The sequence below is a fragment of the Cynara cardunculus genome, assembly GCF_001531365.2.
Source record: "Cynara cardunculus var. scolymus isolate 2C chromosome LG 11, CcrdV1, whole genome shotgun sequence".
Lineage (NCBI taxonomy): Eukaryota > Viridiplantae > Streptophyta > Magnoliopsida > Asterales > Asteraceae > Cynara > Cynara cardunculus.
This window is the reverse complement of record NC_037538.1, coordinates 10,765,755-10,792,110: the sequence shown is the minus strand read 5'-3', so window position 1 is coordinate 10,792,110 and position 26,356 is coordinate 10,765,755. Positions and strand designations below refer to the sequence as shown.

Here is a 26,356-nt window from a genome sequence, read left to right as displayed (position 1 = left end):
TATATTTGACCAATAAATTATTAATTATTCAAAATAACTAAGAATTAAAGTAGAAAAAACCTTAAAACTTATAAGTAAAGGTAACTTATATATTGTTAACCAAACAATTATTTTCAATAAGTTTGAAAATAAACTTATGCATAGTTACCTTTTCTCAAAGATGACATTAGCCTTTAACTAGTCATGACTTCACCATAAAATGTATGAGAGAGAGAGAGAGAGAGAGATGTGAGTTATTATACAACTATTTACCTTTATATAAACAATACAACTCAATTTTAACCATACATTTAATTTGATGAATATGTGATTTTATAAAAGTTTAAATTATTTCATAATATAAAATATTGATCATAATTAATGAACCATAATCATCTTCCATAACTATAATCATAATAAATGAACTCTTATCATTTCCATAAATATCTCAATTGATTGAATTGCATTGATTTTTCAAATGTGATGAGTTGCATTTGAAACGTCATCTCTTTCTCTCTCTCTCTCTCTCTCTATATATATATATATATATATATATATATATATGGGGTTGGGTTCACGTGAGACAAAGTTGTTCTCGTCAGACATGTAAGACACAATTTTTACACTTGAAACTTTACAACAAAATGTTGTGAAAGTAAAAAAAATTGAATCTTTATAGCAAAAACGCGTTCAAGTATAAAAATTATGTCTCACATAATCCCATATATAATATATATATATATATATATATATATATATATATATATAAGTCTCTATATTATTGTATAGTTAGTTAATTAATATGATAAAGTTTCCTTGTTGTTTATATGATTTAAGAAATTATTAATATAAAGTTTATACAATATGATCTTTTATTTCCTTCAATTACAGAAGTTATTATTATTCTGAAAATGAAGAAAAACGAATATTTCTTTGGTAATGTAATCTGGTTGTCGTCGTCGTCTAAGTAGTGATCAAAAATAAATATTTATTGCGATGAGGGGGTTTAAGTGCAAAATAAAAAATGTATAGGGGCTAGATCTGTAAAACTGTTAAGTATTCTGGTCTCTGTAATTGCACTCTTACTCCACTGCTACGTCACCGCTTTCGTCATCCAAAAGTTTACGTGTCCTTACTATGAAAGCTTATGTATCGTGCCTCTCACACCATTTTACAACCCTTTTCATTTGGTACCAAAATCTCCTTCATCTTTACCTTTCAAACTTTTCCAAATAAATAAAGATATATCCTCCTTAGGGGTATTTGGTTAGTATTATTAATTTTTAATTTATTATTAATTAATAAGAACTGACAAAAATTGTTTGATTTTATATAACATAATAGATTCATTTTTCTAGAATGTCTAGTCCATAGAAATTTTGACTTTAATACCATGTGAATATATGTGAAATCAAATTAGATTACTCTCCGAAATGTTTTTTTAAAAGATGAGAAATTCCAACATATATTGACGAAAATATATTCAAATTTAGCCAATATGAGAATATTAATTGGATAATGATTAAATTTTATTTTCAAACAATAATATCTTAACACCTATACGTTCATTGTATCTTTTTCGATTTTATATAAGATTCTATATGACAAATTTAGATATTTAATTTTTTTTAGCAGAAATGTATAGCAATTTACATATGAGATGGATATAATCTAAAACAGATGAAAAAATAACGATCCTCTTCTCATTTATATTATGTTTTTTATTCATAATATTTTTCATGTATTAAGCATTATTGTAATATTATATTATATTATATTATATATGATTTTATTTTTATTTTCTTTTTGTATTTGGAGCTTCCAATTCGATGGTTTTCCCTTTTTCGAAAGGATGTGTAAGAGCTTGAGAAAAGCCATTTCATTTTTGTCATCCCAATATAAATAAGCATTGTTGCTTTTTGTTATATTTTTAAAATGCATAAAAACATTTAATGGTTTTCAATTTTTCTGCTTTACATACATGAATTAGATTGAATTTAGATTTATGTTCCTTATCAGTTTGTCTTCGAATAATTATACAGAATGATTTTCGTTTAACTAAAAAGAAATTAATTATAGCATTTGTAGCCACACTGTCACCCCACCCCGTGACATTCACAATCAAGCCCCCAATAGATGCCTAACTAATGTGCACACGAAACAAATTCAAGGCACACGGATTATCACTTGCAAGAGATGTCACTATATCAAGGTAACCTACTACCGTTGTACAAATCCACACATCCTACGTAACTTTAGATAAACGCCAATGCACAATGGTAATTTGCATAACAAAGACATATATGCATAAAAACCATATTCAATATTTTTAAAATGTTCGTAATCGGTTACATGTAAATGAAAGTTAAGGTAAGAGAATTTACCTGAGATCCCGATACTTTAAAATAACCGAACATGGAAATTACCCGGCACAATCCACATCTAAGTAATTGACCACACGTTTTTAATCATCAAGAAATTATCTAATTATTACCTTAAAATCCCAATCGAAGATCAATTTCCAAAGTAGAACAATATTATTAAACTCACAAAATCAAGGTTTTATATCCCAAAAACACCCAACTAAAATGATTAAACTCCTTAATTTCATCCTAAACATTATGAATCAACATTTAGAAATTAAACCTTCTACCCTTGATGATTATCTCAAATACTGATCGGTTTACATAGAAGATTAATTCAAAATATGAATCCATCATTCAAAATATATACATAGAAGATTTTGGACATAAAATCACCATTGATTAAAGAACCCACAAAATCTGTTATTCCCAGATTCAATGAATAGAACAATAATGAACAATGTAGCAATCAAAATCTTGAGAAATCGTCTTGTATATTGAATGAGAATCGCAATACAGAATATGAATGTCAAAGTACGGCTGACGAAATGATTAAGCAATGATTACCCTAAACTACAAATAAATGAAAACAGTTTATACCATTAAGGTATTTACACATTAAGGCCCTCTACTTTAATACAATAAAAATATGATTCCAACAAAATCAACCTACTGTACGATCACTAGATTTTGACAACCAGTATATGTAGGTGTCTAAGATGCTTTTAGACTAGTTTTAGAACGCCTAGCTTCTTCCTACCATTTGTGGTTGGAGGACATGGATAAATCGTCAAGTAAAAGATCTTTAACAGCTATACGAGACTTATATGGTGATTTAATATAAGTTGTAAGTTTTGTTCTATCTTGTCCAAATTAAAGTTAAATTGCCATTTTATTTCACGTTCATTATCAGTGCTTTCTATCCACTACGAACGTCACTTCATTAGATCCTATATTGGTAAGTTTGCATAGACCAAATCTCCTTCTTTTCACCCCCTACCACACGATCTAAAGTAGTTTAGTTCATCCTTCTGACTTATTAATTCCACTAGATTGACTTTATATATCTAAAAACACATAAAAATAACATAAATAACGATGCAAAGATCTTTAGGGAAAAAGCGATGCACTCTTCGATTATGTTCTGATAACACGAAGAATGCAAAAAAAATATCCATAATCTTTTAGATAGTACTATTATAAACTACAATAGATAATATAATTGCACAACACCAAATAAGAAAACTATACACTGTGAGAGAGAGAGAAAAAGAATTGTTACAAAAATTCATATATGAATCATTAAAAAATTCATATGTGAATCACTTCTATTACCATCTCATATTATTGAAAATTCTTATTTAAATATATCTTAAAGAAAATATTAAGTAACGTAGGATTGTATACCTAACATACGCCACGTATTAATTGTTGATTACACCACCACGAACATTTTAGTGATCCACAAAATTTTGTCCGAATTGCCGCCTTTTTAGTGTTCCAAGTCATATTTCTCCATCATATATATTATTGTTGGCTTTTCTTTTTTGGTTATGTTTTATATAAATTGTAAAGAAATAATTGAATTTAGGGTAAATTAATGTTATCAGTTTCTGAATTAAATTAGACGTCTTAAAGTTATTTTTAGGATTTTTAAAATTGGTTTCTGACAATTAAAAATAATTAATTTTACTTTAATATAGTTTGACCTTAACATGGGAATTAAAAACTCCCATGGATACGTATTAGAAATGAAATCAAACACCAACAAAAGAATTTGTTTAACTTTCATTAAATATTTTACCATCAAAATAAATTGTTGGTAAAAGTCTTTTTCTTGACCAAGTAATTAAGAGTTGTCTTTCTCATTTACCAGGTGAGTAAAATTTTCGATTCTTGTCATATTTACTCAGTAAGTTAAGTAACCATCTGGTAATCACTTATCAGCTATGCGTTTTGTGAATATTTAAAATATAAGAAAAACGTCCAAAAGCTCCCTATATGTTTTCACGTTTTGAATTACTAAGTTCCTAAATTTTTTGTTAAATTATTACGTGTTTAAATGTATTGAATCAAACTAATAAATATTACGGAAATCCAAAGAAATCCAACATAACTTTCGCATTCTAAACGTAAGTACCTGGTCCTAACTCTATGCATGGAGTAGAAGTCAAAGGTCCATGACCAACAAGTTACCATTGATTGCCCAACCAATGACCCATTTATACACGTGTCTCATGCATCTTCTGTTTGAATGACCGTGTAATAACATCTTATAAACAAAAAGTAAAGCTTTTTAATAAAAACTACTATTGAGAAAAGTTCCGTATAAGGAATCTTGGTTCTTATTTTCAACTCGACGTGAAGTGATATTTTTTTCTTAAATTTATGATTATTAATATATATAATACGTAGCACTTATAAAAGATGTTTTTATAAGAATTATCATTGTAGAATTTTATCTAAATTTTAATTTGATGAGTTGGAAGTATCGATAATATAAGAACAAGTACAAAAAACGGGTTCTTGTAAGAAACTCTATTACAGATGCTCTTAAATCAGTTCCAAATTACAAACTTATTTAAATTTGTTTATTTATTTTACTTTGGTTTTCTAAAATCCATTGTCTTTTTAACTTTTTAAACTCTTTGACCTTATGCATCCCAAATATGTTTCTCAAATAGTTGGTCTTTATTGAAAAAGAGTTCTATTTTTAGTTTTTATGGTAAGGAAAATATTTGTACATATATTCCTTATTTGGTTTTAATCATTTGATTTAATAATAATATAAAATATAGATGATCTAACAATTAGATTAATTCTTAAATAAAGAAATTGTCTTTAAACCATTCGGATTTCTGTATTCGAATTGATAATAGTCAAAATTCAGATTTGGAATCCTAATCTGTTCAGATTTAACATTCAGATTTAGTATCAAAACCTGTATCCGGATTTTTGTTCGGATTTAATTTATGGATCCCTTCTCAAAGTTGGTACTTATTTTTGTATCAAGATGTATTATTTGGATTTGGCATCCAGATTTAATATCCTGACTAATCATCTGAGTCTTGCATCCGAAAATCTATATAATCTGAAGGATTTGTAGATACCAAACTTTTCTCTTCATAAAACAAAGTTTGTGCTGGAATCCAAAACGTAACTATGTTTGTGGAAGAAAAGGAGATAGGAATTTTCTTTGTAAAATGCTTATAATTATCTGCATTGATCCAATAACAAAAATCTTTAACAAAATCGAAGACTAGTTGAATTGATGCCAAGTTAGTCACCAAAACGGATTATATCTAAATGAAGATCAATACAAAATAAAGTAAAAAAAATCCGGCAAACCCCGATTTTGGAGTGCAAACTTAACCAACAAGTTTGGCTCACCGAGTCTACCAACTCTTGTGCTGATATGGGAACATGTTTCGCATATAAGACAAAGTAAGTTTAAAATATTGTTTTATTAGTATCATATTTTCTTACAAATCTCTCTGCATACAGAAGGATAGGTTAGGTTAACAAACATCTATATCATCTTCAAAAGGCTGAAATGAGGAGTACAAGCATGCACTAAGCAACAAATCAGATGAATACACGTGTTAAAGTTGGATAACGGCATTTAATGTATTGATGGCTATAAAATGTCATCTTTTGTCATATGTTGCAAGTCACTCATTTTGAAATGAGTTCTGATTGATAGTTTTTTAGGCAAAATCAACGTCAACCATCTGAAGGACTATTTCAGTACTTCAGATCTGAAAGGGTACCTTCTTCTCTTTGCAAATCTGAAAGATTACCTTCTTCTCTTTTCAAATCTGAAAGAGGAACTTCTTCTCTTAGTTTTCAGTCATTAGGCAATTTATCATCAGTCGGATTGTTTAGGATCATGTTTTACCTCCTAGCTTTCGCAATAAATCTATAATTCTTTGTTTATAATAAACATACAAAATTAAAAGTGAAAATTTGTTGTGTTTGTATCTAATCCTTTTCTACAAGCACTTGTTGTATTAGTTATTACCATTCTAAGATTAACATTCTTTTTATACCCTAAGTAGTGTATATATATATATATATATATATATATATATATATATATATATATATATATATATATAATATGTTTGATTTGGTTTACTTGCAGCAAAAAAAAATGTAAAATAACATGATTAAAAAAGATATTTGTCCCCCACTAGTCATGTTTTTTCATTACAAAAATGTAAAATAACATGATTAAAAAAGATATTTGGTGTATTGACTTTTGAGTTAATCATGTATTTGTAGTTCAAAGGTGGACCCTTTTCTTCAACTGCCCTCGACTTGGATGACTCGTATAAGTAAACCAAAATTATTAATTAACTAATTAATATATAATTTACTTCAATTATATACATACATACATACATACATACATACATACATACATACATACATACATATAATGAGGATCAAACGGAAACAATATCAAAATAATAAAACGATTAGATCATATGGTTTTACATGTGATTATGGAACACAAACAACGTAAGGGTGAGCAGATGACCTGATCCGCAACCTCAAGTTGCAGCGAAAGTCGTGTAAATTGCTTGTGATTTTATACGTGATGGTGTGCAATCACATGTAATTCAATTATTGTTGTGTTATTTTATTTAGTTGTCGTTTTTATATGAATCTGAAAGACAAATTAAATGAGAACAGTAAGAAAATATTACGAACTGTAAAACGACAGTGTTTGTGTTTGACTTGTTTCATATATGAAATATTTATAATTGTTTTCCATGTAGAAAAAAAACATATAAATATGTTTCATATATGAAACACATACACAAAAACAAAACATGTGAAACAATATAAATCGTAACTTAAAAAAACTAATAATTTGGATTGGTTAATTTTCCACGACTTTATAACTTTTTTGTGTTTCACATTTGATTTTTAGACACACACACACACATCCACACTCAGTCTCTCTCTCTCTCTCTCTCTCTCTCTCTATGCATACATACATACATACATATATATATATATATAACTAAGTATATGTAACTTAAAATTTGATGATGAATAATACATATGTAGGAACTTTTGATCTTTACAGGGCTCTATTAGAGATAAATTGAAAGGGTTTTATATAACTTAATATGGTATTAAAGCCGAGATTTATCATATCTAAGGAACTGATACACTATTTTGCCTCCCTTCTAAGGGGTACTGTCTAGGCTCGATCCGTTTAAGCAGGTGTGATGGAATTTGACATCAATTATCCATAGACTATCAAACTCACACACACACACACACACACACACACATATATATATATATATATATATATATGTAGCTGGAAACCTTCCGCTTGCTACAAGAGGTCTCCTTTAAAGAAATTGAAAAAGATTTCAAATATCTCAACACACTATGTTACATAGATATGTTTTCTATTAATTAATATATATATCGTTGCTTAAGCATCTAAATGATGAAAACAAAAACCAACTTAACAATCTTTTAGTTTTATTTTTTACAAATTAAAAAATAAATGTCGTTTTGTCTTACACATGTTTCCTTGTGTTACTATATTTTAGAAGACGTGGATTATTTCAACCTATTTTATCAATAACCATTTCTTAATATTATTTTATGCCAAATGGCAGTCAAACATAACTCAAAGATTTCTTGTACATAATAGTTTGTGTACTTCTTATCTTATATTGTTAATTATTTTTGGGACATGGAATATAGATACATAAACTATAAAATAAACTAGTAGAATGTATACTTTCCCCATAAGGAAAGTTTAGCGAGTAGGAACATTTTTGTAATATTTCCATAAATAACACATGTCTTGTGCTTATAATCTCCCAACAATCCAAACCATTCACATCCCCAACAAATTCTTGGTGGCCAACAATTAGGAAATGGAAGTTCGTGGCTTGAAACCGGTGCACGTTGAACGATTTCAAGAATCTAAGTTTCAGTTTTAATTTATATATTTTAAATATTTGTATGTAGTTTAGTTTATTATATACCAACTTCTAATTACTTAATATTTATAGCTATTTTATTTAGTATTTAAATTAAATATCGTAATAGAACCAAAAAGACTCCATACCAACAAAACGTAAAATTTTTGCTTTAGTTTTTAATTATTTGTTAAGGATAAAAGGTCAATCCTTTTCCTTAGGACCCTCTCAGATAGAAATAGAGAAGGAAGTAACTAGAAAGATTGTTAGAATCGCCTTCTTCTAGAGGGATCGTCTAGAAAGGGAGTCGTTTTGAATTGAATATGTTCAAACAAAAATTAAGCTGACATAGATGTTATGGGGTATAAATTTTTTTGTAAGTTGGTTCATATCTAAAATCTGACAATTTATCCATTTTCTATAAAGGAGCCGAATGAATGTATTTTATATTTAGCACTTGTTAAGCTAATTTTTGTGGATTAAACTTTAAAACGTCTTTGGTTGTTCATATAGGTAGAACAAAACTTCAATGAATTTAATGTGTTGAAAAACCTAGGTATTGTTCGGTAAAAATAAATTAGCTTTTTTTTGTACATGCTTAGATGTACATAAACTAACTTATAAGGTAACTTATTGAAACGTTTGGAGTAATGTTTTGGTAGTTTATTGTTACTTTTTCCCAATTATAACCCTCATTAATATTATTTATTATTTATTATTAGTAGGGTTTTAGGATATGTGAGATAGACAATCTCTAGTTTTATTCATATTATATATAATGGTTATTTAAAATTATAAATAATAGATTTTTCTAAAATTTGTATTGAAAAATTCAAATATTATAATACATATATATATATGTATATTTTTTTTAACTTTTTTAGCATCTTGTTTGTATTAGTTAATATATTATATTATTAGAGATTTGTTTCAATTATATTTTAAAATATTACAATTGGTTAATTTTTTAAGATGTTCTTTTTGGTTATTTTACATTCTTATCTACTAGTTTTACTTTTACCAAACATGATTTGTTTATCAGTTAGGTTGCCAAACATAGCCTTAGTGTAACGAGAAAAATCATCTGACCCATAGCATATACCTTTGAACGTATTTGATTTTTGGTTGGTAACAAAGACCACTACATATACATATACATATACATATACATATACTCAACGAGAAATTACTTGAGTACTGGTAGAGCGTAAATACCACCATTGTTTTTCAGTTTTTACTAAAAAGATATCATACAATTAGTTGAAACTTGAAAGTTTTGGCATGAATATTCATATTCATAACCTTGTCATTCGAACTTGATTTCTTTTGGTAACTGATCACATTTTACTTTAGGATTTTTATATGTCACAAGTGAAGATGCACCCAAATTGAAAGTGTAACATCCTAATTAATTCAGAATCTAAGTATAGGGACTAGTTATGTTATAATTTTAAAAAAAAGATGAGATTAAGGAACTAGATTTTAACAAACTTGAGAAGTGTACGTATGATAAGGTTTGAACACCCGGGAATGAGAGAACATATGAGATCGATTAAGCATAATGGGGAGATGTAGTAATCGATTCATTTCTTCATTTTGTCCAAGCAAAACCATAGGGAGAAAACTCAGAAGAAGTTTGATCTTGGACAAATTTGTGATATGTGCATGTTTGGGTCGAAAGAGACGTATTGGACGATGAAAGTGAGCTTATAAGCCGGACAAGTAAGCTCGGATAGGGGAAAGAACACTTGAGTCTAAAGTTTGTCGGTAAGCTTGCTTTAAGCAAGGCAACGTGAGTTTGGAGCCCGCATTAGAGGTTGTATTGGCCAGTCAAATCTAGCTTAGTCAAACGATTCAACAAGCCCGCATGGATGTGGTGAGCTTGAACGTGAGGTCGCATTGACTTATGATTCCATTTGACTTGACCAGAAACATGTTTTTATGAAAGATAAGTAGTTGAAGATGTCTAGTATTAATACTAGACATTACGATTTGTATGTTTCCCATGTAAATGCTAAGCTATAATATCTAGTGAATTACATGCACCTTCTACAATTGCATGATATAGACACATGATGTCATATTTTAAGCTATTGCATGTGTTATCTATAATATTGAGCACGATAATGTCCAATATTTGATAGTGTGTGCGTGACAAATATAATTTGCATTAATTCTAGTTGTCACGAACATAAGTGCCTAAGAAGATGTGCCTATAAAGTAAGGACCGACGTAGTCCGCATCAATATAATAGTTGGGTCACATTTAATTATGAGAGCTTGTATAGAGTAATATAAACCATCTTCTAAGTATGAAATGCTAGTCATTGTTTACACTACTAAATGAAAAAAAACTTTTATCTACGAACTTTTTCCTGGAAAAACTGTCGTTTAAGGGTGATTCCTCATAAAACCGTCACAAAAGTTGGTTGGTAAATTGTTGGTGGGTAATTCAAATCAGTAACAAATCACCCAGGGATTCTCTGGGTGATCCATTGATATTTTCTCAAAAAACATCACATTCTACCAAACCATTGCTATTCTTTGGGTGATACGTCGCTAAATTACCTACTAAAATTTTTTGGGGGTGATTTATATCAAAAAATTTCGGGGTGATTTAAATTAAAGTTGGGGTCGATAAACGCAAAGGGCAAGCCTAACCTTAGTCTCGTTAGTACCCGCTTACTTGTTCCTTTATATCTGACCTTACATAAATGATATCAAATATGTTATATTTGGGATCTTGTTGACGATCTAAATAAGTGGATTCCTGTGTATGTTGTAACTAGTGAGATTTCGTCGCGTATGAATTTGGTTGTTATGTTATCTTTTGAAGAGTAAACATGATGTTATATTTCTTTGAGGTGACTTTAGGGGTGTGACATAAAGCCATTTTGATATAATTGTATTTAACGATCCACATTTCATCTATTATAGGTGAAAACAAAAACAATGATACATATTTTGTATTTGATCCCAAAATTCGATGCAAACTCACAAATCCACCACATTTATCATTATTTGCATTTCCAGTTTGAACTTTCTCACTCGTCTTCTCATCCAATTCCATATATATATATATATATATGGGGTGTTAGATTCAAATAAAAAACACAAAAATGTTAAGAATGGAGAAACAGTTCCAACCATCACGTAAACAAACCCATACAGATGATAGATCGGTTCGCTTGAAGAGAATCTTTTCTATGATCAGATACGAATCATGTCATACATGAGCAGGCTCCGTAAGATCTAGTTCACTTAACTTCATATTGAAATTAATAGTATATAAATGCATTCATTTCCTATGCATTGACGCAATCTACGATACTATCGGAGTGGAAAAATGGTCTAAAGAAGAACAGAGACTATATCAGTAACAAGCAAATCCTTTGTGTGTGTTTGTAAAAGGTCTCTAAAATTTTTGGGGATAAACACAAATCATAAGATCAGAGACGACCCAGAAAGCAATTGATCATATCACGATCTATTTTATAAGCCTACTTAGGTATTGAGTATTTATTTGTAAGAACTAAAAATTTTTGCACTCGATGTCGATAGTTTCAATATCAGGAAGAAGAATCCAATCAAAATCTTTTTAAAACTTATGCTTCGTTACAGTAATTTTTAGTCAAATTTTTAAGTGACATTCAATCATATAAAAACTATATTTTAATTAAATAACAATAAAATTACAATTAAACAGTTATCGAACAAGGAAAAAAAAAGGTATTGAAAAAATGGACATACAATTTCTGAAAACGTATAACCATTTTTTGATCACGTATTTGTGGGGAAAAAAATATTTTAAGATAATATTCATTTAAGGAAACCTTCCTATTAAGAAAAAATTCTCTTTGGAAAAATTTATTGATTTATAAAAAGAATATTTAATACTCAAAAAAAGTTTAAGAGAATCTTATTCTGAAAACTCTCGAAATCGTGAGATCTCTGGGAAAAAAATGTATTATGTGTTATTTATACGAATATTTGGCTAGAATTTAATATAGTGACTATCAAATATTTGTTTCAGAATGTGTTTGTTTCACATATATTCGTTTTACAATGTCAACCTGTTTATGCACGTTTGTGAAACTAAAAGCACACGTTAAAAAGTTTTATATTGTTAATCAAATACATATGAAACAAACACATTGTAAAATAAATATATGTTAATCAATACATTGAATGTTATTATTAGATAAAAAAAATCATCTGAAACAAATTCATAAGATAGAAGTTTTTATGGATATTATAAATTTTAAAATGATTAAGTTCTATATATTCAAAACTAATTACTTTAAATATCTTGTTGTTATTAATAAAATCATAAACTGCAATAAATAAATGCATTTTATTTTTTGTTTGGTCTTTAAATTAAAAAAAAAATGTTACTTAAAAAATGATTTAAACTTTTAAAATTGTTATATAAACTCTTGGATGTTGGAATATGCTACAAGTTTTATTTTTGGTTAGAATTATTTCATATAATTAATTTGAATGTTTTTTTTATTTCAGTAAATCAGTTTTTGAATTTAAATAAAAAATTTACAATATAAAATCGTCATTTTTATTAAAATAAATAAATCATTTAAAGAAATTGTTATTTGGATACGTAATTAATTTCTAATAATTTCCCATTTAATTTAATTAATCCTGATTAATTAAAGCGTCCCACTCTCCCACTTGTTGAGATGATGAGCATCCAAAGACCACACAACATCATTTTATGACTTAAATTTCCATTAATCATGTCTTAAAGTGACACTTAAACTAACATAATAAGATTTAAATACATATTATTATTAGGTGAATATTTAATTCATATTAATGACGTTATCAAGGGTAATACATACGTCATCATTCAAAACCATATAATTAAGGGTGTATTGTGCATCATATAAGAAATTGAGGGAGCCTTATGGTATTTGTGCTATGTTTTTAGAACTCATAAACCAGTCCAATCAGATTAACCTTTTGTAGTTTTCGCCTGTTGATACAAATGTTATGTAATATAAAATCTCGGTTTATTGAATCTGAAATCTTAAAATTAATCAGTTCAGTTTTATAATTATGTTTGACATCTAAACATATGATTAAACACTGATATCCCACCGAGCAATTTCCATCTTCATCTCTTCTTGAAAGACTGAACTACTTACCAACACGGAGCTCTTCCCTTAAAAGCTTGTGAACTTTCTAGCATTCATTTGTTGCCCTCATGGTTACTTTTCCGTCACTGATAAAAACTTATTAAGTACTTCCATTTTTTTTAATCAAAAATCATCAAAGAAACTTGTCCAAAAGGTTTGATGCGTTCAACAAACATCAGTACTCAGTAATGTACTTAAAAACTAGATGGTTTGTATTTCAACATAGTTTGTTGAACCTATGATTATGACTTTTTGATTCTTTTAGGACTAAAAATATACTCAAATTGTGAGAACCATGTCAAGAGTAGTTGCACGAAAATTGACTTTGTGCGTATAAATTCAAATTTATATAACTAATTTAACTAGCTAATGATATAATTCTGATATGTGAACATCATAATAATCACTTTGAAAACATTTATCCAGATATCTTGATCAAATTTGTAATTATGGTGTTCAAAAGAATTGGTAATAGTGGTCATCTTGATGCAGTATCTCATCTCAATTGTTTTCAAACCGAAGTTTATGTACTAAGCAAGCAAAGCCAGATCTAAAGTTGGGGGTTACTTGTCAAAGTAATTATCTAAAAAAACGTATTAATCATAATCATGAACAGAAGAAATCTTAAGATACCATATTTTCGTTTGAATTGTTGTGACACTACCACAACCTTAAGGGCATATTATACAGACATTATAAGTTCCAAAGGTGTTAAACACAACAACACTCCTAATCATGATTATTACGTAATCTTTAAAAGTAGGGTAATAGACTCTAGAAATGTATAAATGTAGCTCAAAAGTAAAAGATTGTACCATTATAATATCCATTTACCACTATTTGACATGATCACATCTTAGGTAATCAGATCTTTTTAAAGATCACAAAATTTGCAGTTCAATCGCTTCACGTTCACAATCCTCGACTTTGTTGTCATATTCAAACGGGCTTTCGAGTACGGTTGAAAAGAGAGGGAGTCATTTTATAAAATATGTGAAGTGGTCAAATGAAGATAAAATAAAAGTGGGACATTTGTACTTTAAAGGAAATATATTTGAAAAATGGGGAGTTTGGTGAAGAAAAAAGAAGTGCAAGTACTTTCCAAGTTAATGGCCACACCCATATTTCAAGAATTGCAATGTGGGGCTCCTAAAATGTCTAATTCTTGTTTGGTACTTCTTTTTGCTTTTGGTCACCAACTCCAAGCCTTTTTCAGTACATGTTTAAGGATAATCTAAAAAATTGCTTTGGGTTTCTTTTTATATGGGCAACCTACATAGTTGTGATTATTGATTTTTTTTTTAAAGGATTACTATTCTTTAACTTTGTTAATGTTATTGTTAATGTAACACCTTAAAATTTTATAAAGTAAGTAGATCTATGGTTATGGTTATGTCATTCATGAAAGACGGGAACGAATTTAAAACGTAGGGAGTCTAAGAAACATGAGCAGCAACGGTTTTGGAATAAAATGTCAACGGGTGGTTGCCGTTTCCATTGTTCGTCCCTTTGGAAGGAGCCGATGAAACACAGAGAGAAATAGAAGACATAAAAGAAAACAGTGAAATCAAGTTATGGTCTAAATTACTTGTTTTCATGTATAATGTTTCTGTAGCATTTATGAATGAAACGAAGATGCATATTGTGGATAAATGAAATCTTTTTGTAGCATCTTATGGTGTTAATGGACATTTAATTTCCAAAATCGAATTAGAGATGAATTTTGTTGAGTGCAATGACATTGTGTGTGAAGCAGAACCAAATAGACAAAAGTAGGAGTCATATACGACCTGGTTCGCAAGCCAAATATCAGAGTCGTAAAGGGAACGCAAACTCGAAGCTCGCATGCAAGATCTCATAGCACTAAGACTAGCCTTGAACTAGGAGGTTGCATAGACCTCCATTTGACCTGTTGACGAATGTTAACCGTCCCGGTTTGGCCAATATTGATCCATTTTGATTATTGTTGCCTAGAGTTTTGGAACTCGTTTAATCGAGATTAATCAAGTTTGTCCTTTTTGACCCTTTTGACCTAAGTTGTAGGAGATAAGTTAGAAGACATGAACATGGCGTTCCCTTTAGGTTGGGTCGGATTTGACCACAGTTCGATTTTTGTTGATTTTTTCATTAATTGGATATTATTATGTAGGTCAGTAGTCGAGAGCGATTATGTGTGATGCATCTCCAACAACTATGCCAAGGTAAAAAAAATTAGAGCGTTTTTGCTCAAACGGCTATGCTAAAGTGTAGGATAAAATAGAGAAAATCCAACCGATGGGAATCCTTAACCTGGACCACAGATAACTAAAACCAGCCCTGACCAGAAACTGCTTACAGTACTCCATGACCCAGACCATGACCAGTTAACCGGTTTGCACATCTCAGGAATACGACCCTTGGATGATATGTGAATGTGCGGCTATTAAAAGAGCAACTGAGCCAAACTTGGAAAGAAACCATGAATTTGGTTCAACGGTTGTTAACAGAGCTAAAAGAAGAAAGACAAACAACACATTCCATACCTGATAATTAAACCCATGCAGAAAATTGTTTGAACAAATCGAAATCTAACCATCATTTAAAATACATCATGTCATATAGAAACGAAAACTGGAACCATTTTCAAGTACCTTGGGTTTGGCACTTCCTGTTAGAACCTCAGCTCATTTTTCACTAACCGCTTCACTTGGGTCCACCAAATTTGCTCATCATTTTCGCAATAAGCGGAGCAACCTTCGGGTTCCCCTGGTGCTTTGCTAGATTAGCTGGGTTCTTCATCACTGTCAAAGAATTCGGCCAATTTTAAGACAACAGAATACAATCGTCATTTGTTTGATAATCTTTCGCATGTTGTTCCTTATCATAACTTCATGGAACAATTTAGGAAAGCATCGGAATCTTTTAACTTGGATTACTTATCAATATATCCCATTAAACCGGTGGTGGTTTACAATAAAACTCTTACCACCAAAGGTGAAACCCCATTTCTACAAATCAGCTGATAACATAATAAGGAGGGCAGTAAAAAAAAACTTACCATCTTGCAGAGCAGCCATTACTTCAGGGTCTTTAAATGCTGCCATCAACTCAGGGTCCTGCAGAGATTTGGAAAAAGCAGAAAAAGAGATCACGTCAAACATTTACTTTGATAGATTTAACCACATCCCAAATAACACACTAGAATTTTCTGGAATGATATATTTTTAATACTTGAATCATCAGCTAAAATCTGGATTTTCAAGTACAAGGTTGCTATAAAGATTTATTACTATACATCTATGGGGAAAAACAAGCAAGAAACAATATACACACATACATACGCATTTATACATATGCATACACATACATATATGTATTTTGCAGCTTCGTGAGGCATGGTTCAGTGATTGGAAGAACATCATCTAAAAATCTTGAATGTGTCCAAATAATAAAAATATGCCAACAGATTATCGAGGCCTATGAGCCATAATGTATGCAAGTGTATAACAGACCATACCAAGGAACTTGGTATAAATTAGCAAATTTGGGAATACTCACATTTAAGATTTTACTGTAGTCGATGCCACCCGGCATACCACCTCCAGGAAAGCCTCCTGGCATACCACCTCCTGCAGTAGCACCTCCGGGCATACCACCACCCATTCCCGCAGGGAACCCGCCTGGCATTCCACCCCCCATTCCCGCAGGGAACCCGCCTGGCATTCCACCCCCCATTCCAGCAGGGAACCCGCCTGGCATGCCACCAGGGAAGCCACCTGGCATTCCCCCAGGAAACCCACCAGGCATCCCCCCTGGGAAACCACCTGGCATTCCCCCAGCTCTTTCACTTGAAGATGCTTTTTCTTCCTTTTTGGCCTTCTCATACGCAGCCTATGCATAAAATGACAAAGCATCAGAGCAGAAACGAGAAAAAGGTAACCAGAAACAACAAGGGAGAACTATGTCAGCAATAAAATTTGCCTTGGCTTCGGCTCGGCGACGTTGCCTCTCACGCTCCGTTTTTCTGTCCTCTCGCTCTTTCCGGAGTTTATCATATTTCCTACGATGTTCCACAATTTTGTGTGCGTTGGGTTCAACCTAAATGCACCAGGAAATATGATCAAGATGCATAAATTAGTTAGGAAGAGGTAATTGATACATCTGCAAGAATAAAATACAATCTGCAAAAACCAATTTTCTTTTAATAAAAGCACCATGTGAAGTTTCCCAACCAAAGAAGAGCTTAGTTACCTACAATGTACCACACCACCCTACCATAACAAGTACAATTGTCAATTTGTCGATAGATCAAAAATCTTTGCACTAGTTTTATGAAGTGTGAACCTAAATTGCACACTGAGATGAGCTTCAAGGTTTTCTAAAAACAGAATAAGTTACTGCAAAATTTAGCCGTGGAAAAATTATACAAGAAAACCAAAAGTTCGGTCTCTATACCTACTGAGCAAGAGCGGCTTATAATGTTGGGCAGAATGTTATACAAATTATGTTGGATGACTAACCTTCTTAAGAATGGCGCTTATTTCTTCGTCAAAATCAATATTTGATGCTACATGGAGATCCTTAGCAGCTTCTTCCCATTGACCAAGCATTGATCGTGCAATCCCACGTGATTTATAACCTTTAGCAGAATCTGGGTTTATCTGGAAATATTTATTGGAAAAATGTGGAATGAGATTTAAAATTTTGATAATATAAAAACTCTAAACCATGATCAGTGATCATCATTTCACAACAGGAAATATACATAAGTGCAGCTTATATCATTAATAAAATTTAACTGCCAATTCCAGATGGAAAAAGTAATGACATGAGGAGTTCATAATACTCATCTCATTCACATGCTATATCAATTTTCATTTATTTGGATGTAAAGGCATTTCTTTTACAACTATACAAAACTAAAAGACAATAAGAATGAGAATTGAAAAGAAGAAAAGACAGCCCTACCACACTGGTCGACATCTATGGAAAATGGAGACTACCTGTAGCGCAGCATCAGCGTCTCGGATGGCAGCATTGGGTTTCTTCATTTTGATATAAACAGAAGCTGTATGGTGATAGCATAAAAGAAACAAAAAAAGAACATGAGATTTCACATGCAAGATTGCAAGAAACTACAATAAGGATGGAAAACTTCGTCAAAACTCAAACTCAGTTTTACCTCTGGTCGCGTACATGATAGCAGAGGTAGGGTTGAGCAGTATCGCCTCAGTGAGATGCTCAATGGCTTCCTCTAGCTTACCTATTACGCCAAGCAATGAGATGCTTATTGAGAGTAAAGAGCACATACAACTTTATACCGCTTAAAGTACAGCTTGACATAAAAAGGCACCGCCAATTCACTAAAAAGAAAATGTGTGCAACAGACCATCAGAAATTGCTTCCATGCCCTTTGCTTTTGCCTCCTGAGAAGCATCACGGTTTTCTTCCGAGACCTCCACGGAAGAATCTCCCATCTAAGATTAAAAAGGTACATCAAATCAAGCTATGAGAAAGAACAAAATCACCATTGCAAGCCATAAAGATGAATGACAGAAACAAAGACAGACCTTTTGTGGAGGCTCATCATCAGGCTCCACAGTTTCACCTTCAAATTCAATATCAGATTCTATTATCTCATCCTCTTCTTCTTCTTGAGGTTCTTCTACATCTTCATCATCCTCTTCCACCACATAAGACTTCTGCAAGGTCCCATTTGTTCAATCACTTAAACGAGTCATTCTTTGTTAAATGATCACCTAGTCAAACTCATAAACATTTTATAATTTCATCAATCCACTTCTCCTGTCGTTAAGAAGAACTGAACCAAGAATCCACTTTTTTCACATCATCAATTGAATGAATATTTGCAACCCAAAATTCTATCTATAATCAACCGAGTCCTAAACTCTCGCTTCACATTCCTACTTTTCTGAAGATGATCTTCAGCAACAATTGCATACATTACACCGATTTTGAACTCCAAAGTCGATTCGTTTGACTCAAAAATAACATGTTAAACCACCTAGAATCAATCCATCTGCCTACTGATAAATAGGATATTATTAATGCGTCTAACTGAACTAATTTAGTGAAAGATGAGGGTTACACGATGATAAAAGATTAGGTCTTTTTTTCAAAAAACAAAATCCAATCAAGCAAATATATCTCTCAACGACTTTAATCAATCAAAATACAGGAAAACATAGTAAGAAAGAGGTACCGATTCACTCTTGTAAGCAGATGACGGAAGTTTAGCTCCGAGGCTGAAATCAAAAATCAAACATATTTCACACAAATTAATCATCAATACAGAATCAATCAGGAACTTGAGACGTATAACAAAAACCCATAGTGTATAAACGTATTTACCTTTCAAGATAGTCTCGGAAGAAGGAGAGAGAAGGATCACTGAGAATGGAGGGATCTGACTTGCACTGGCTGACAAATAGCTTTAATTGCTCTAATTTAGCGGCGTCCATTGCCGTTGTAGATTCGCCGGAGAAACGAAAAACCTAGGGTTTTAGGCTTTAACGAAGTCGATAGAGAGTGTTGGGGGCGGTTTTTCGACTGGCGATGTGCTTGAGGTGACTTTCAGACTTAAGACCCATACATTGTTCTAGTAGCTTCCATTTACAAAAGCTCTGAAGAAATTTTCAAAAATAGTCCCTTGACTATCTTACAATATTCATTATTAGCAGGTGAATTATAATTTTGTATGTTTGAAAATATCTAAAATTATAGATTTTATGAATATTGTGTCCAAAAAAACTTCTGATTTAATTGTAACCGATTGCTTTGGTTATATCAATTAACCAAAATTAGATATTTAATTGTAATCGGGTTTGATCGAATCCAAAATTTTCAAGATCAAAATGGATCAATCGGTTGTTGGATAACAGTTCAAAGTTTAATAAAATCGTACTGATTTAATCGAATTAACATTCAAGTATGAAGTAATATATGTGTGATTTTTTGGTGTAGACACTGTTTATTAGTAGTGTCTTTAAGTGAAATATATGGATAATTGGTTTAAAAAAATGGAAGTTAAAAACATTAAATGGGTCAAATATGATTCGATAAATAACGAATAGTAATATTTAATGAAAGCTTCATCTAACATATTCATGCATTTGGTTGGATCAGTTCATCAACCGTTAAACTGATACAACCGTTATCATAATTTAATATACAATGGATGATTATATTGGATTTGATTGGTTTTGCCCAATTCTATCTGGTGTGAAACGATGAACACCCTTGTTTATGAGGATGTAACATGCAACTCGACAAGATTTTACAAGGTCTTATTTTACCCTTTCTTGTATAGATGGACTGGGATACCTGAAACGAAACAGGACAAACCTAGAGGTCGATCTCCAAACCTGCTTTAAATTTAAGATAATAAATAATATTGAAAACCATTCAAAATAGGTTAAAAGGTTTCAAACATAGCTACTACCACTTTTAATATGAATCTTTAACGGGTATTTTAAAGGTAACATAAAATGGGGGTCTTCACGAAAATATCTCCTCTATTATTTTGAATAGAGGCAAGATCTATGTAAATTCTACCATTTTCATATCCTATTCTTTGCGGGATTTACTTATTTTATTTGGTTTTGGTTTAGTTTGGTTTGGTTCGGTTAATTAGAGCCGACAATTAAACCCATCTACTTAAAAATGATTTTATTTTGTTTATATTTTATTTATAATAAGTTAGATCTATCAACTCAAAAAATAAAAACAGTCAAATGGTTCGAAAAATGCATAAACGTTTACATCATACATTGTTTCATTATAAAAATTAAATGATTATTTTAATAATACAATCCTTATAATTCTAAGTAATACGTTTACTGCTCATAAAATTTTAAAAATGGACAATCAAATGTTGGTAATGGTGTGTCAAGTCAAGTGTCAACTCCTCCAGGCCCATTTTGCCTCCTATTTAAAAATCTACATATTATGATAATGTTGATTAGCGTTTTTTACCAACTTTTAGCCGATAAACATTTACTAATTTAACACTTTCATTTAACTTATCGAATAAGATTTTAATCTATTAAAAGGGTATCGCATGCAACATTTTTGTCTGATAAATGTAGACATGGAATGTGTGATGCTTGTGCAAATGTGTTCTACTTGTTCAATGGTTCAAATATCCAAGTATTTGATCCAAGGAATGTCCTCCCATGATTCTAATATTGGAATCGTCTAAAATGTTGAACTTGGCGCGCTCACTTACAAACCCGCTCTACTTGGCTAGAAGATGGTTGCAAACTTAGTTGACGTAATTGGTTATCTATAGATTCTTCCTCGCATACATTATCATTCACTATGGCTGTGTTTGGTATATGGGACAAGACATGATGGAAAAAACTCATTATCCCACGTTTGGCATAACATGAGACAGGGACAGACAACCAGGACAAGGTGGGACAATGCGGAACAAGACGGGATAGGAATAAGACAAAAACTAAAATATTAATAATCTATCATCATTTGATATATAACTTTGATACGTCATTTGTTTTAATGATCACAATCGCTAGTAGCAGTCGCCACCACCACCGACGGCTACCTCCACCTCCCCTTCCACTATAACAACCTATTTACCACCTCCACAACCACCGACCACAATCGTCCATCGTCGCTGCCACCACTATCGGCCACCTCGACCTCCTCTTCCACTATAACAACCTCTACCATTTCCACAACCACCATCGGCCACCAACCACGATTGTCCATCACCACCACCATTACCATTGGGGGTCACCTCCACCTCTATCATAGCCACCACCACTAGTACTGTCGCCCACCACCACCATCATCGGCTACCATTTCCACCCACCATCATTACCTCCACCACATCGGTCACAACTACCTCCTCCACCATTGTCGATCGCCAACACCACCACTATCACCACCTTCACGTCCTCCCCAACCACCATAGTCCACCAAACACCATTACCTCTACCTCTAGAACTATTGTTGTTGCAACAATCTTCATTGTGCCTCCGCCAATTGATAAGAATATTCCAAACCAAATAAAACATAGTTTTTTTTACAAAGTATATTAGATAATCGACATATATATGTGGTTTAATAGAAAATGAAGAATTATAATTTATATAGCAAGTAAAATCTTCCATAAACTGGTATGTAGTATGTCTACTATAACAATAATGAATCAACTACATTTTTATATATCTTAAAATAACATGAAACAAACCGAAATCAGAAACAATCCAACAATCCCACTTGAAGCAATCTTGGCAACGCCATTATCAGATCCTGCAGACCCTGCATCCAAAATTAATTAATGAACCCATTTCTTCTTCTTTTTTTCAGATTTAGCTTACATGTTATAACTAACTAATAAGAATATGATAATAATTCATTGTTTATAGTAAAATGGGCATATGTTTCTCATGATGCCCATAAACTTAATTAGTCGTCATTTATCCAAATATTTATCCGGTAAACACTTATCAATAAAGTCAACACTCTCATATACTTTACCAGATGATAATCTAGTCTATCAAAACGGCAGCTTCACCAACAATTTACCTGATAAACTCTAACCAGGTAAAATTGGTCAGCTAAGACCCTAGGTTCTTGCTGTCATTCTTACCGTGCAAAATTCTTGGTTACTGTCATGTTTATCTGATAAGATAAATATTCTGGTATACACTTACTGAATAAACGTTTGGTAAACGACCTCTTAGACTAACATCTAATAGTTCAACATGTTTCATCAATGGCGTCTACCTTAACCTAACATGTAAAGATTCTCTTAAGTAATTGTTAACGAACGTCCTCCCTATTCACCATTATTTATATATGCACATCTATATACAAGGTTTAGTTTTGGACTTCCGGTGAGAATGAAAGTTACACGAGAAGGGTTAGAAAAGATATTTACTCTTTGATCAATCCCAATTAAAGAAAAACATTTGATCAACACTAATAAGATACATCAAACAAATTCTCTTCTAAAACATAATTCATAGGTTGATTTGAGATTAAAAGTGATCAAATATTCAAATCAATTATACTTCTCAACTTTAATAACTATTCTCACATGATCCTTAGATATACATACAAATTTAGAAAACTATCTAAATAATTGCTTAAGAGGGCAAAAATCATTTTCTATTATTCCAACCCATTAAAATTCTAAAATTAAATGTTTAAATATATGTATTAGAAATTTATAAACAGATTCTTGGATCTGAACATAATTTTCAAACATTTTAAAAATCTAACATAATTGATGACCAATAAAAACCCAAAGTCTTGGTCAATATTGATGACCGCCCCACCAACAAATTGACCAAGTCAGATCTAACATAATTGATTTGTTTCCACCGCTACAAGTCAATGCGTAAATGTAATTCATAGTTACTATGATATTAGAATTATATATTTTTTACTTATGTAATATACTTACGAAAATACAACACATAATTAAACAACATTATTTTCAAAGGACAAAAAATTTGTTTTTGTTACGAACATCTTCATTAATTATATCATATGCTTTTTAAGATAAGATAATAAAAGCCAAAAACTTTAAATAAATTGCATCCAACTCTACAAGTTATTCTATTTTAATAATTTTAAATTTCTAATATTAATTATATTATTAAATATTTAATAAAATATTATTTTCTTGTCAAAACATTTATTTTTAATACTTTTTATTGGTTGGAAATGATTAAGATATAATTTATGTTTCTTACATAGAGTTTTAGATGATTCTTAAAATATTAGAATAATAAACTTATTAAATCTTTAAATACTCTATTTTAATATAGTTAATAAAGATGTTCTAATAATCCACCAACAAATATTAAAGAAATGTAATATACTAATATAAATTCAATAACAATAATCAATGTTTGAAAAGAAATGTAATATTCTAATATAAATTCAATGACAATAATCAATGTTTGAAAATTTAAGCGGCCTTCCAGGTTCATGGACTCTTGACCGAAAAGGAAAGGGGAAGAAAAAGGAAACACTTTCTGAAGAGAATTTGACCCAATCCAAATTAAAACACAATACTTGACAAATACTCAAAAGATAACAATTGTAGTTTAATTGCACCTTAATTTTCTATACGCTAAACAAACATTTGTCTTACTATTTTATTTTGTTATAAAATAAGTGTTTACTTTTGGAAATAAATAGCAGAATTTCTCTAACAATAATTAAGGGCAAAACTGTCATTTTGATAATTAAAAATTGTAATAATTACATAATTATAAAACTGTATGTGTCAAGATTTGAAAATTTTCTACATTTTTAATGCATGATTTGACTTGATTCTAACAAAAATATTAGCGAAATGTTAAGGCTATGTTTGACAAACTAGCTGATAAGCCAGATGATGATAGCATATAAGCTAGTTGATAAACAAATCATGTTGGACAAAACTAGCTAATAAGAATATAAAATTGACCAAAAATGATATTTTAAAAAATTAATCAACTATAATATTTCAAAATATAATTAAAACAAATCTCTAATAATATAAGATATTAATTAATACAAACAATATGATAAAAAAAAGAAAAAATATAATATATTAATTAAAATAATTTCAAATTTATGATTCTATTATATTATATTATTTGAATTTGTTAAAACAAATTTCAAAAAAATCTATTATTTATGATTTTAAATAACCATTACATTTTTATCCATATACATAAAAATGATGCAGCCCTACTACCCTCCAGCTCCATGATACACGTGCTTCTTCTGAGGAAACTATAATTGGTATTTTAATTTATTATAAATGTGCCGTAGATCTAAATATATCAACGTAATAAGAAAAATTAAACATTTTTTGGTAAAATATGTAGTCAGAAGATGATGGTACCTAGTGGAGATTTGGATCCACTTGGGGAATCAGCTGCATCAACATTCAACGGTAAAAAAAAATTAATTCATATGACAGTAAGACACTGCGATTATCCAGCGATACCTCAACAACATAATCAATTCAAGTTTTTTTGTAGGTATCCAGCACAATTATTTGTTTAATTAATCATTCTAAATAATCAGTTCAAAAATCAAATGATCGTACCGATCAACGATTTGCGTGTTGAATCAAACAATTTCGTAGTGAATCGATATCAAAAGATCGAAAAAGGTAAATCAAAATTTAGGAAAACGATTACTAGTAGCAACTAGTTTCAAATAAACAAACAATATACAGAGACAAATTCGAGGAACTAAGTACCGTTACAGGCGCTGACGTCATTGGGGATGCCGCACAAGCTAGGGAGACGAAGAGCCTCAGTAATATTGATCCTGAGTTTAGTGAATAAGGAAGGATTCTTATACAGGTTACACAAACACGGTAGATCTTTTTCCACCGCCTCTTTGATCGGATCACAACACGTGCTCGGCGGCGTTGTAGTGGCGTTCAGGTAGTCTATACACGAGACTAGCTTCGAAGCACACGACGCCGTTTGCGTCTGCGCCTGTGCCGTGACGAGCATCACCATAACCGCGATCACCAGCAGCATAGGTGATGAAGAAGGAACCATTTTTGTGGTTGATTTTTTCTCTTTCAATTCCAAAAGTGAAAGAGGAAGGAAGGCGATCAGTTGATAAAATGAAAAGGCGTGTAGATGAATTTAAAGGGTGTAGGTGTGGTTGGGAGATTTTAGCTGGCATCTCTTTGGCTTGACCTTTTGGACTTTTCTTTTTAGATTATTTTTCAGCTTTTCACATTATAAATAATTAAAATATAAACCATTTAATAATTCATCGGCATACTTTTTAGATCAGTTAAAATTCATCGGCATACTTTTCCCATTTTTAATATAATAATATATATATATATATATATATATATATATATATTTTTTTTTTTTTTTAATATAATAAGACATTTCGTCTTTTTA

At 30.9% G+C, this 26,356-nt stretch overlaps 2 protein-coding genes across 2 annotated transcripts; both read right to left on the bottom strand.

Moving 5' to 3' along the window:
• Nucleotides 1-15,944: 15,944 nt before the first annotated feature.
• LOC112522265 (FAM10 family protein At4g22670) lies at nt 15,945-20,043 on the bottom strand. The gene is made up of 11 exons (XM_025131383.1): nt 19,803-20,043; nt 19,654-19,696; nt 19,001-19,132; nt 18,820-18,907; nt 18,613-18,693; nt 18,434-18,498; nt 17,951-18,091; nt 17,412-17,528; nt 16,989-17,321; nt 16,489-16,546; nt 15,945-16,231 (listed from the first exon to the last, which is right to left on the bottom strand). Exons 1-11 carry the CDS (start codon nt 19,910-19,912, stop codon nt 16,134-16,136), a joined length of 1,266 nt encoding a protein of 421 aa, XP_024987151.1. The 5' UTR covers nt 19,913-20,043; the 3' UTR covers nt 15,945-16,133.
• Nucleotides 20,044-22,529: 2,486 nt separating this feature from the next.
• LOC112521604 (lipid transfer-like protein VAS) lies at nt 22,530-26,076 on the bottom strand. Its single transcript, XM_025130552.1, has 3 exons — nt 25,687-26,076; nt 25,324-25,356; nt 22,530-22,736 (listed from the first exon to the last, which is right to left on the bottom strand). The coding sequence occupies exons 1-3, from the start codon at nt 25,994-25,996 to the stop codon at nt 22,645-22,647; spliced, it is 435 nt and encodes a 144-aa protein (XP_024986320.1). The 5' UTR covers nt 25,997-26,076; the 3' UTR covers nt 22,530-22,644.
• Nucleotides 26,077-26,356: the final 280 nt, after the last annotated feature.

What these genes read in the sequence shown, in the direction of transcription:
- LOC112522265 (XM_025131383.1), bottom strand. Translation starts at nt 19,912, where the DNA reads ATGGACGCCGCTAAATTAGAGCAATTAAAGCTATTTGTCAGCCAGTGC. An exon ending in CTGCTTACAAGAGTGAATCG is followed by an intron (nt 19,133 to 19,653) that starts GTACCTCTTTCT and finishes GGGACCTTGCAG; the next exon opens with AAGTCTTATGTGGTGGAAGA. An exon ending in TAAGCGCCATTCTTAAGAAG is followed by an intron (nt 17,529 to 17,950) that starts GTTAGTCATCCA and finishes TGGTGCATTTAG; the next exon opens with GTTGAACCCAACGCACACAA.
- LOC112521604 (XM_025130552.1), bottom strand. Translation starts at nt 25,996, where the DNA reads ATGGTTCCTTCTTCATCACCTATGCTGCTGGTGATCGCGGTTATGGTG. An exon ending in TGACGTCAGCGCCTGTAACG is followed by an intron (nt 25,357 to 25,686) that starts GTACTTAGTTCC and finishes ATGTTGATGCAG; the next exon opens with CTGATTCCCCAAGTGGATCC. An exon ending in TGGATCCAAATCTCCACTAG is followed by an intron (nt 22,737 to 25,323) that starts GTACCATCATCT and finishes TTTTGGATGCAG; the next exon opens with GGTCTGCAGGATCTGATAAT.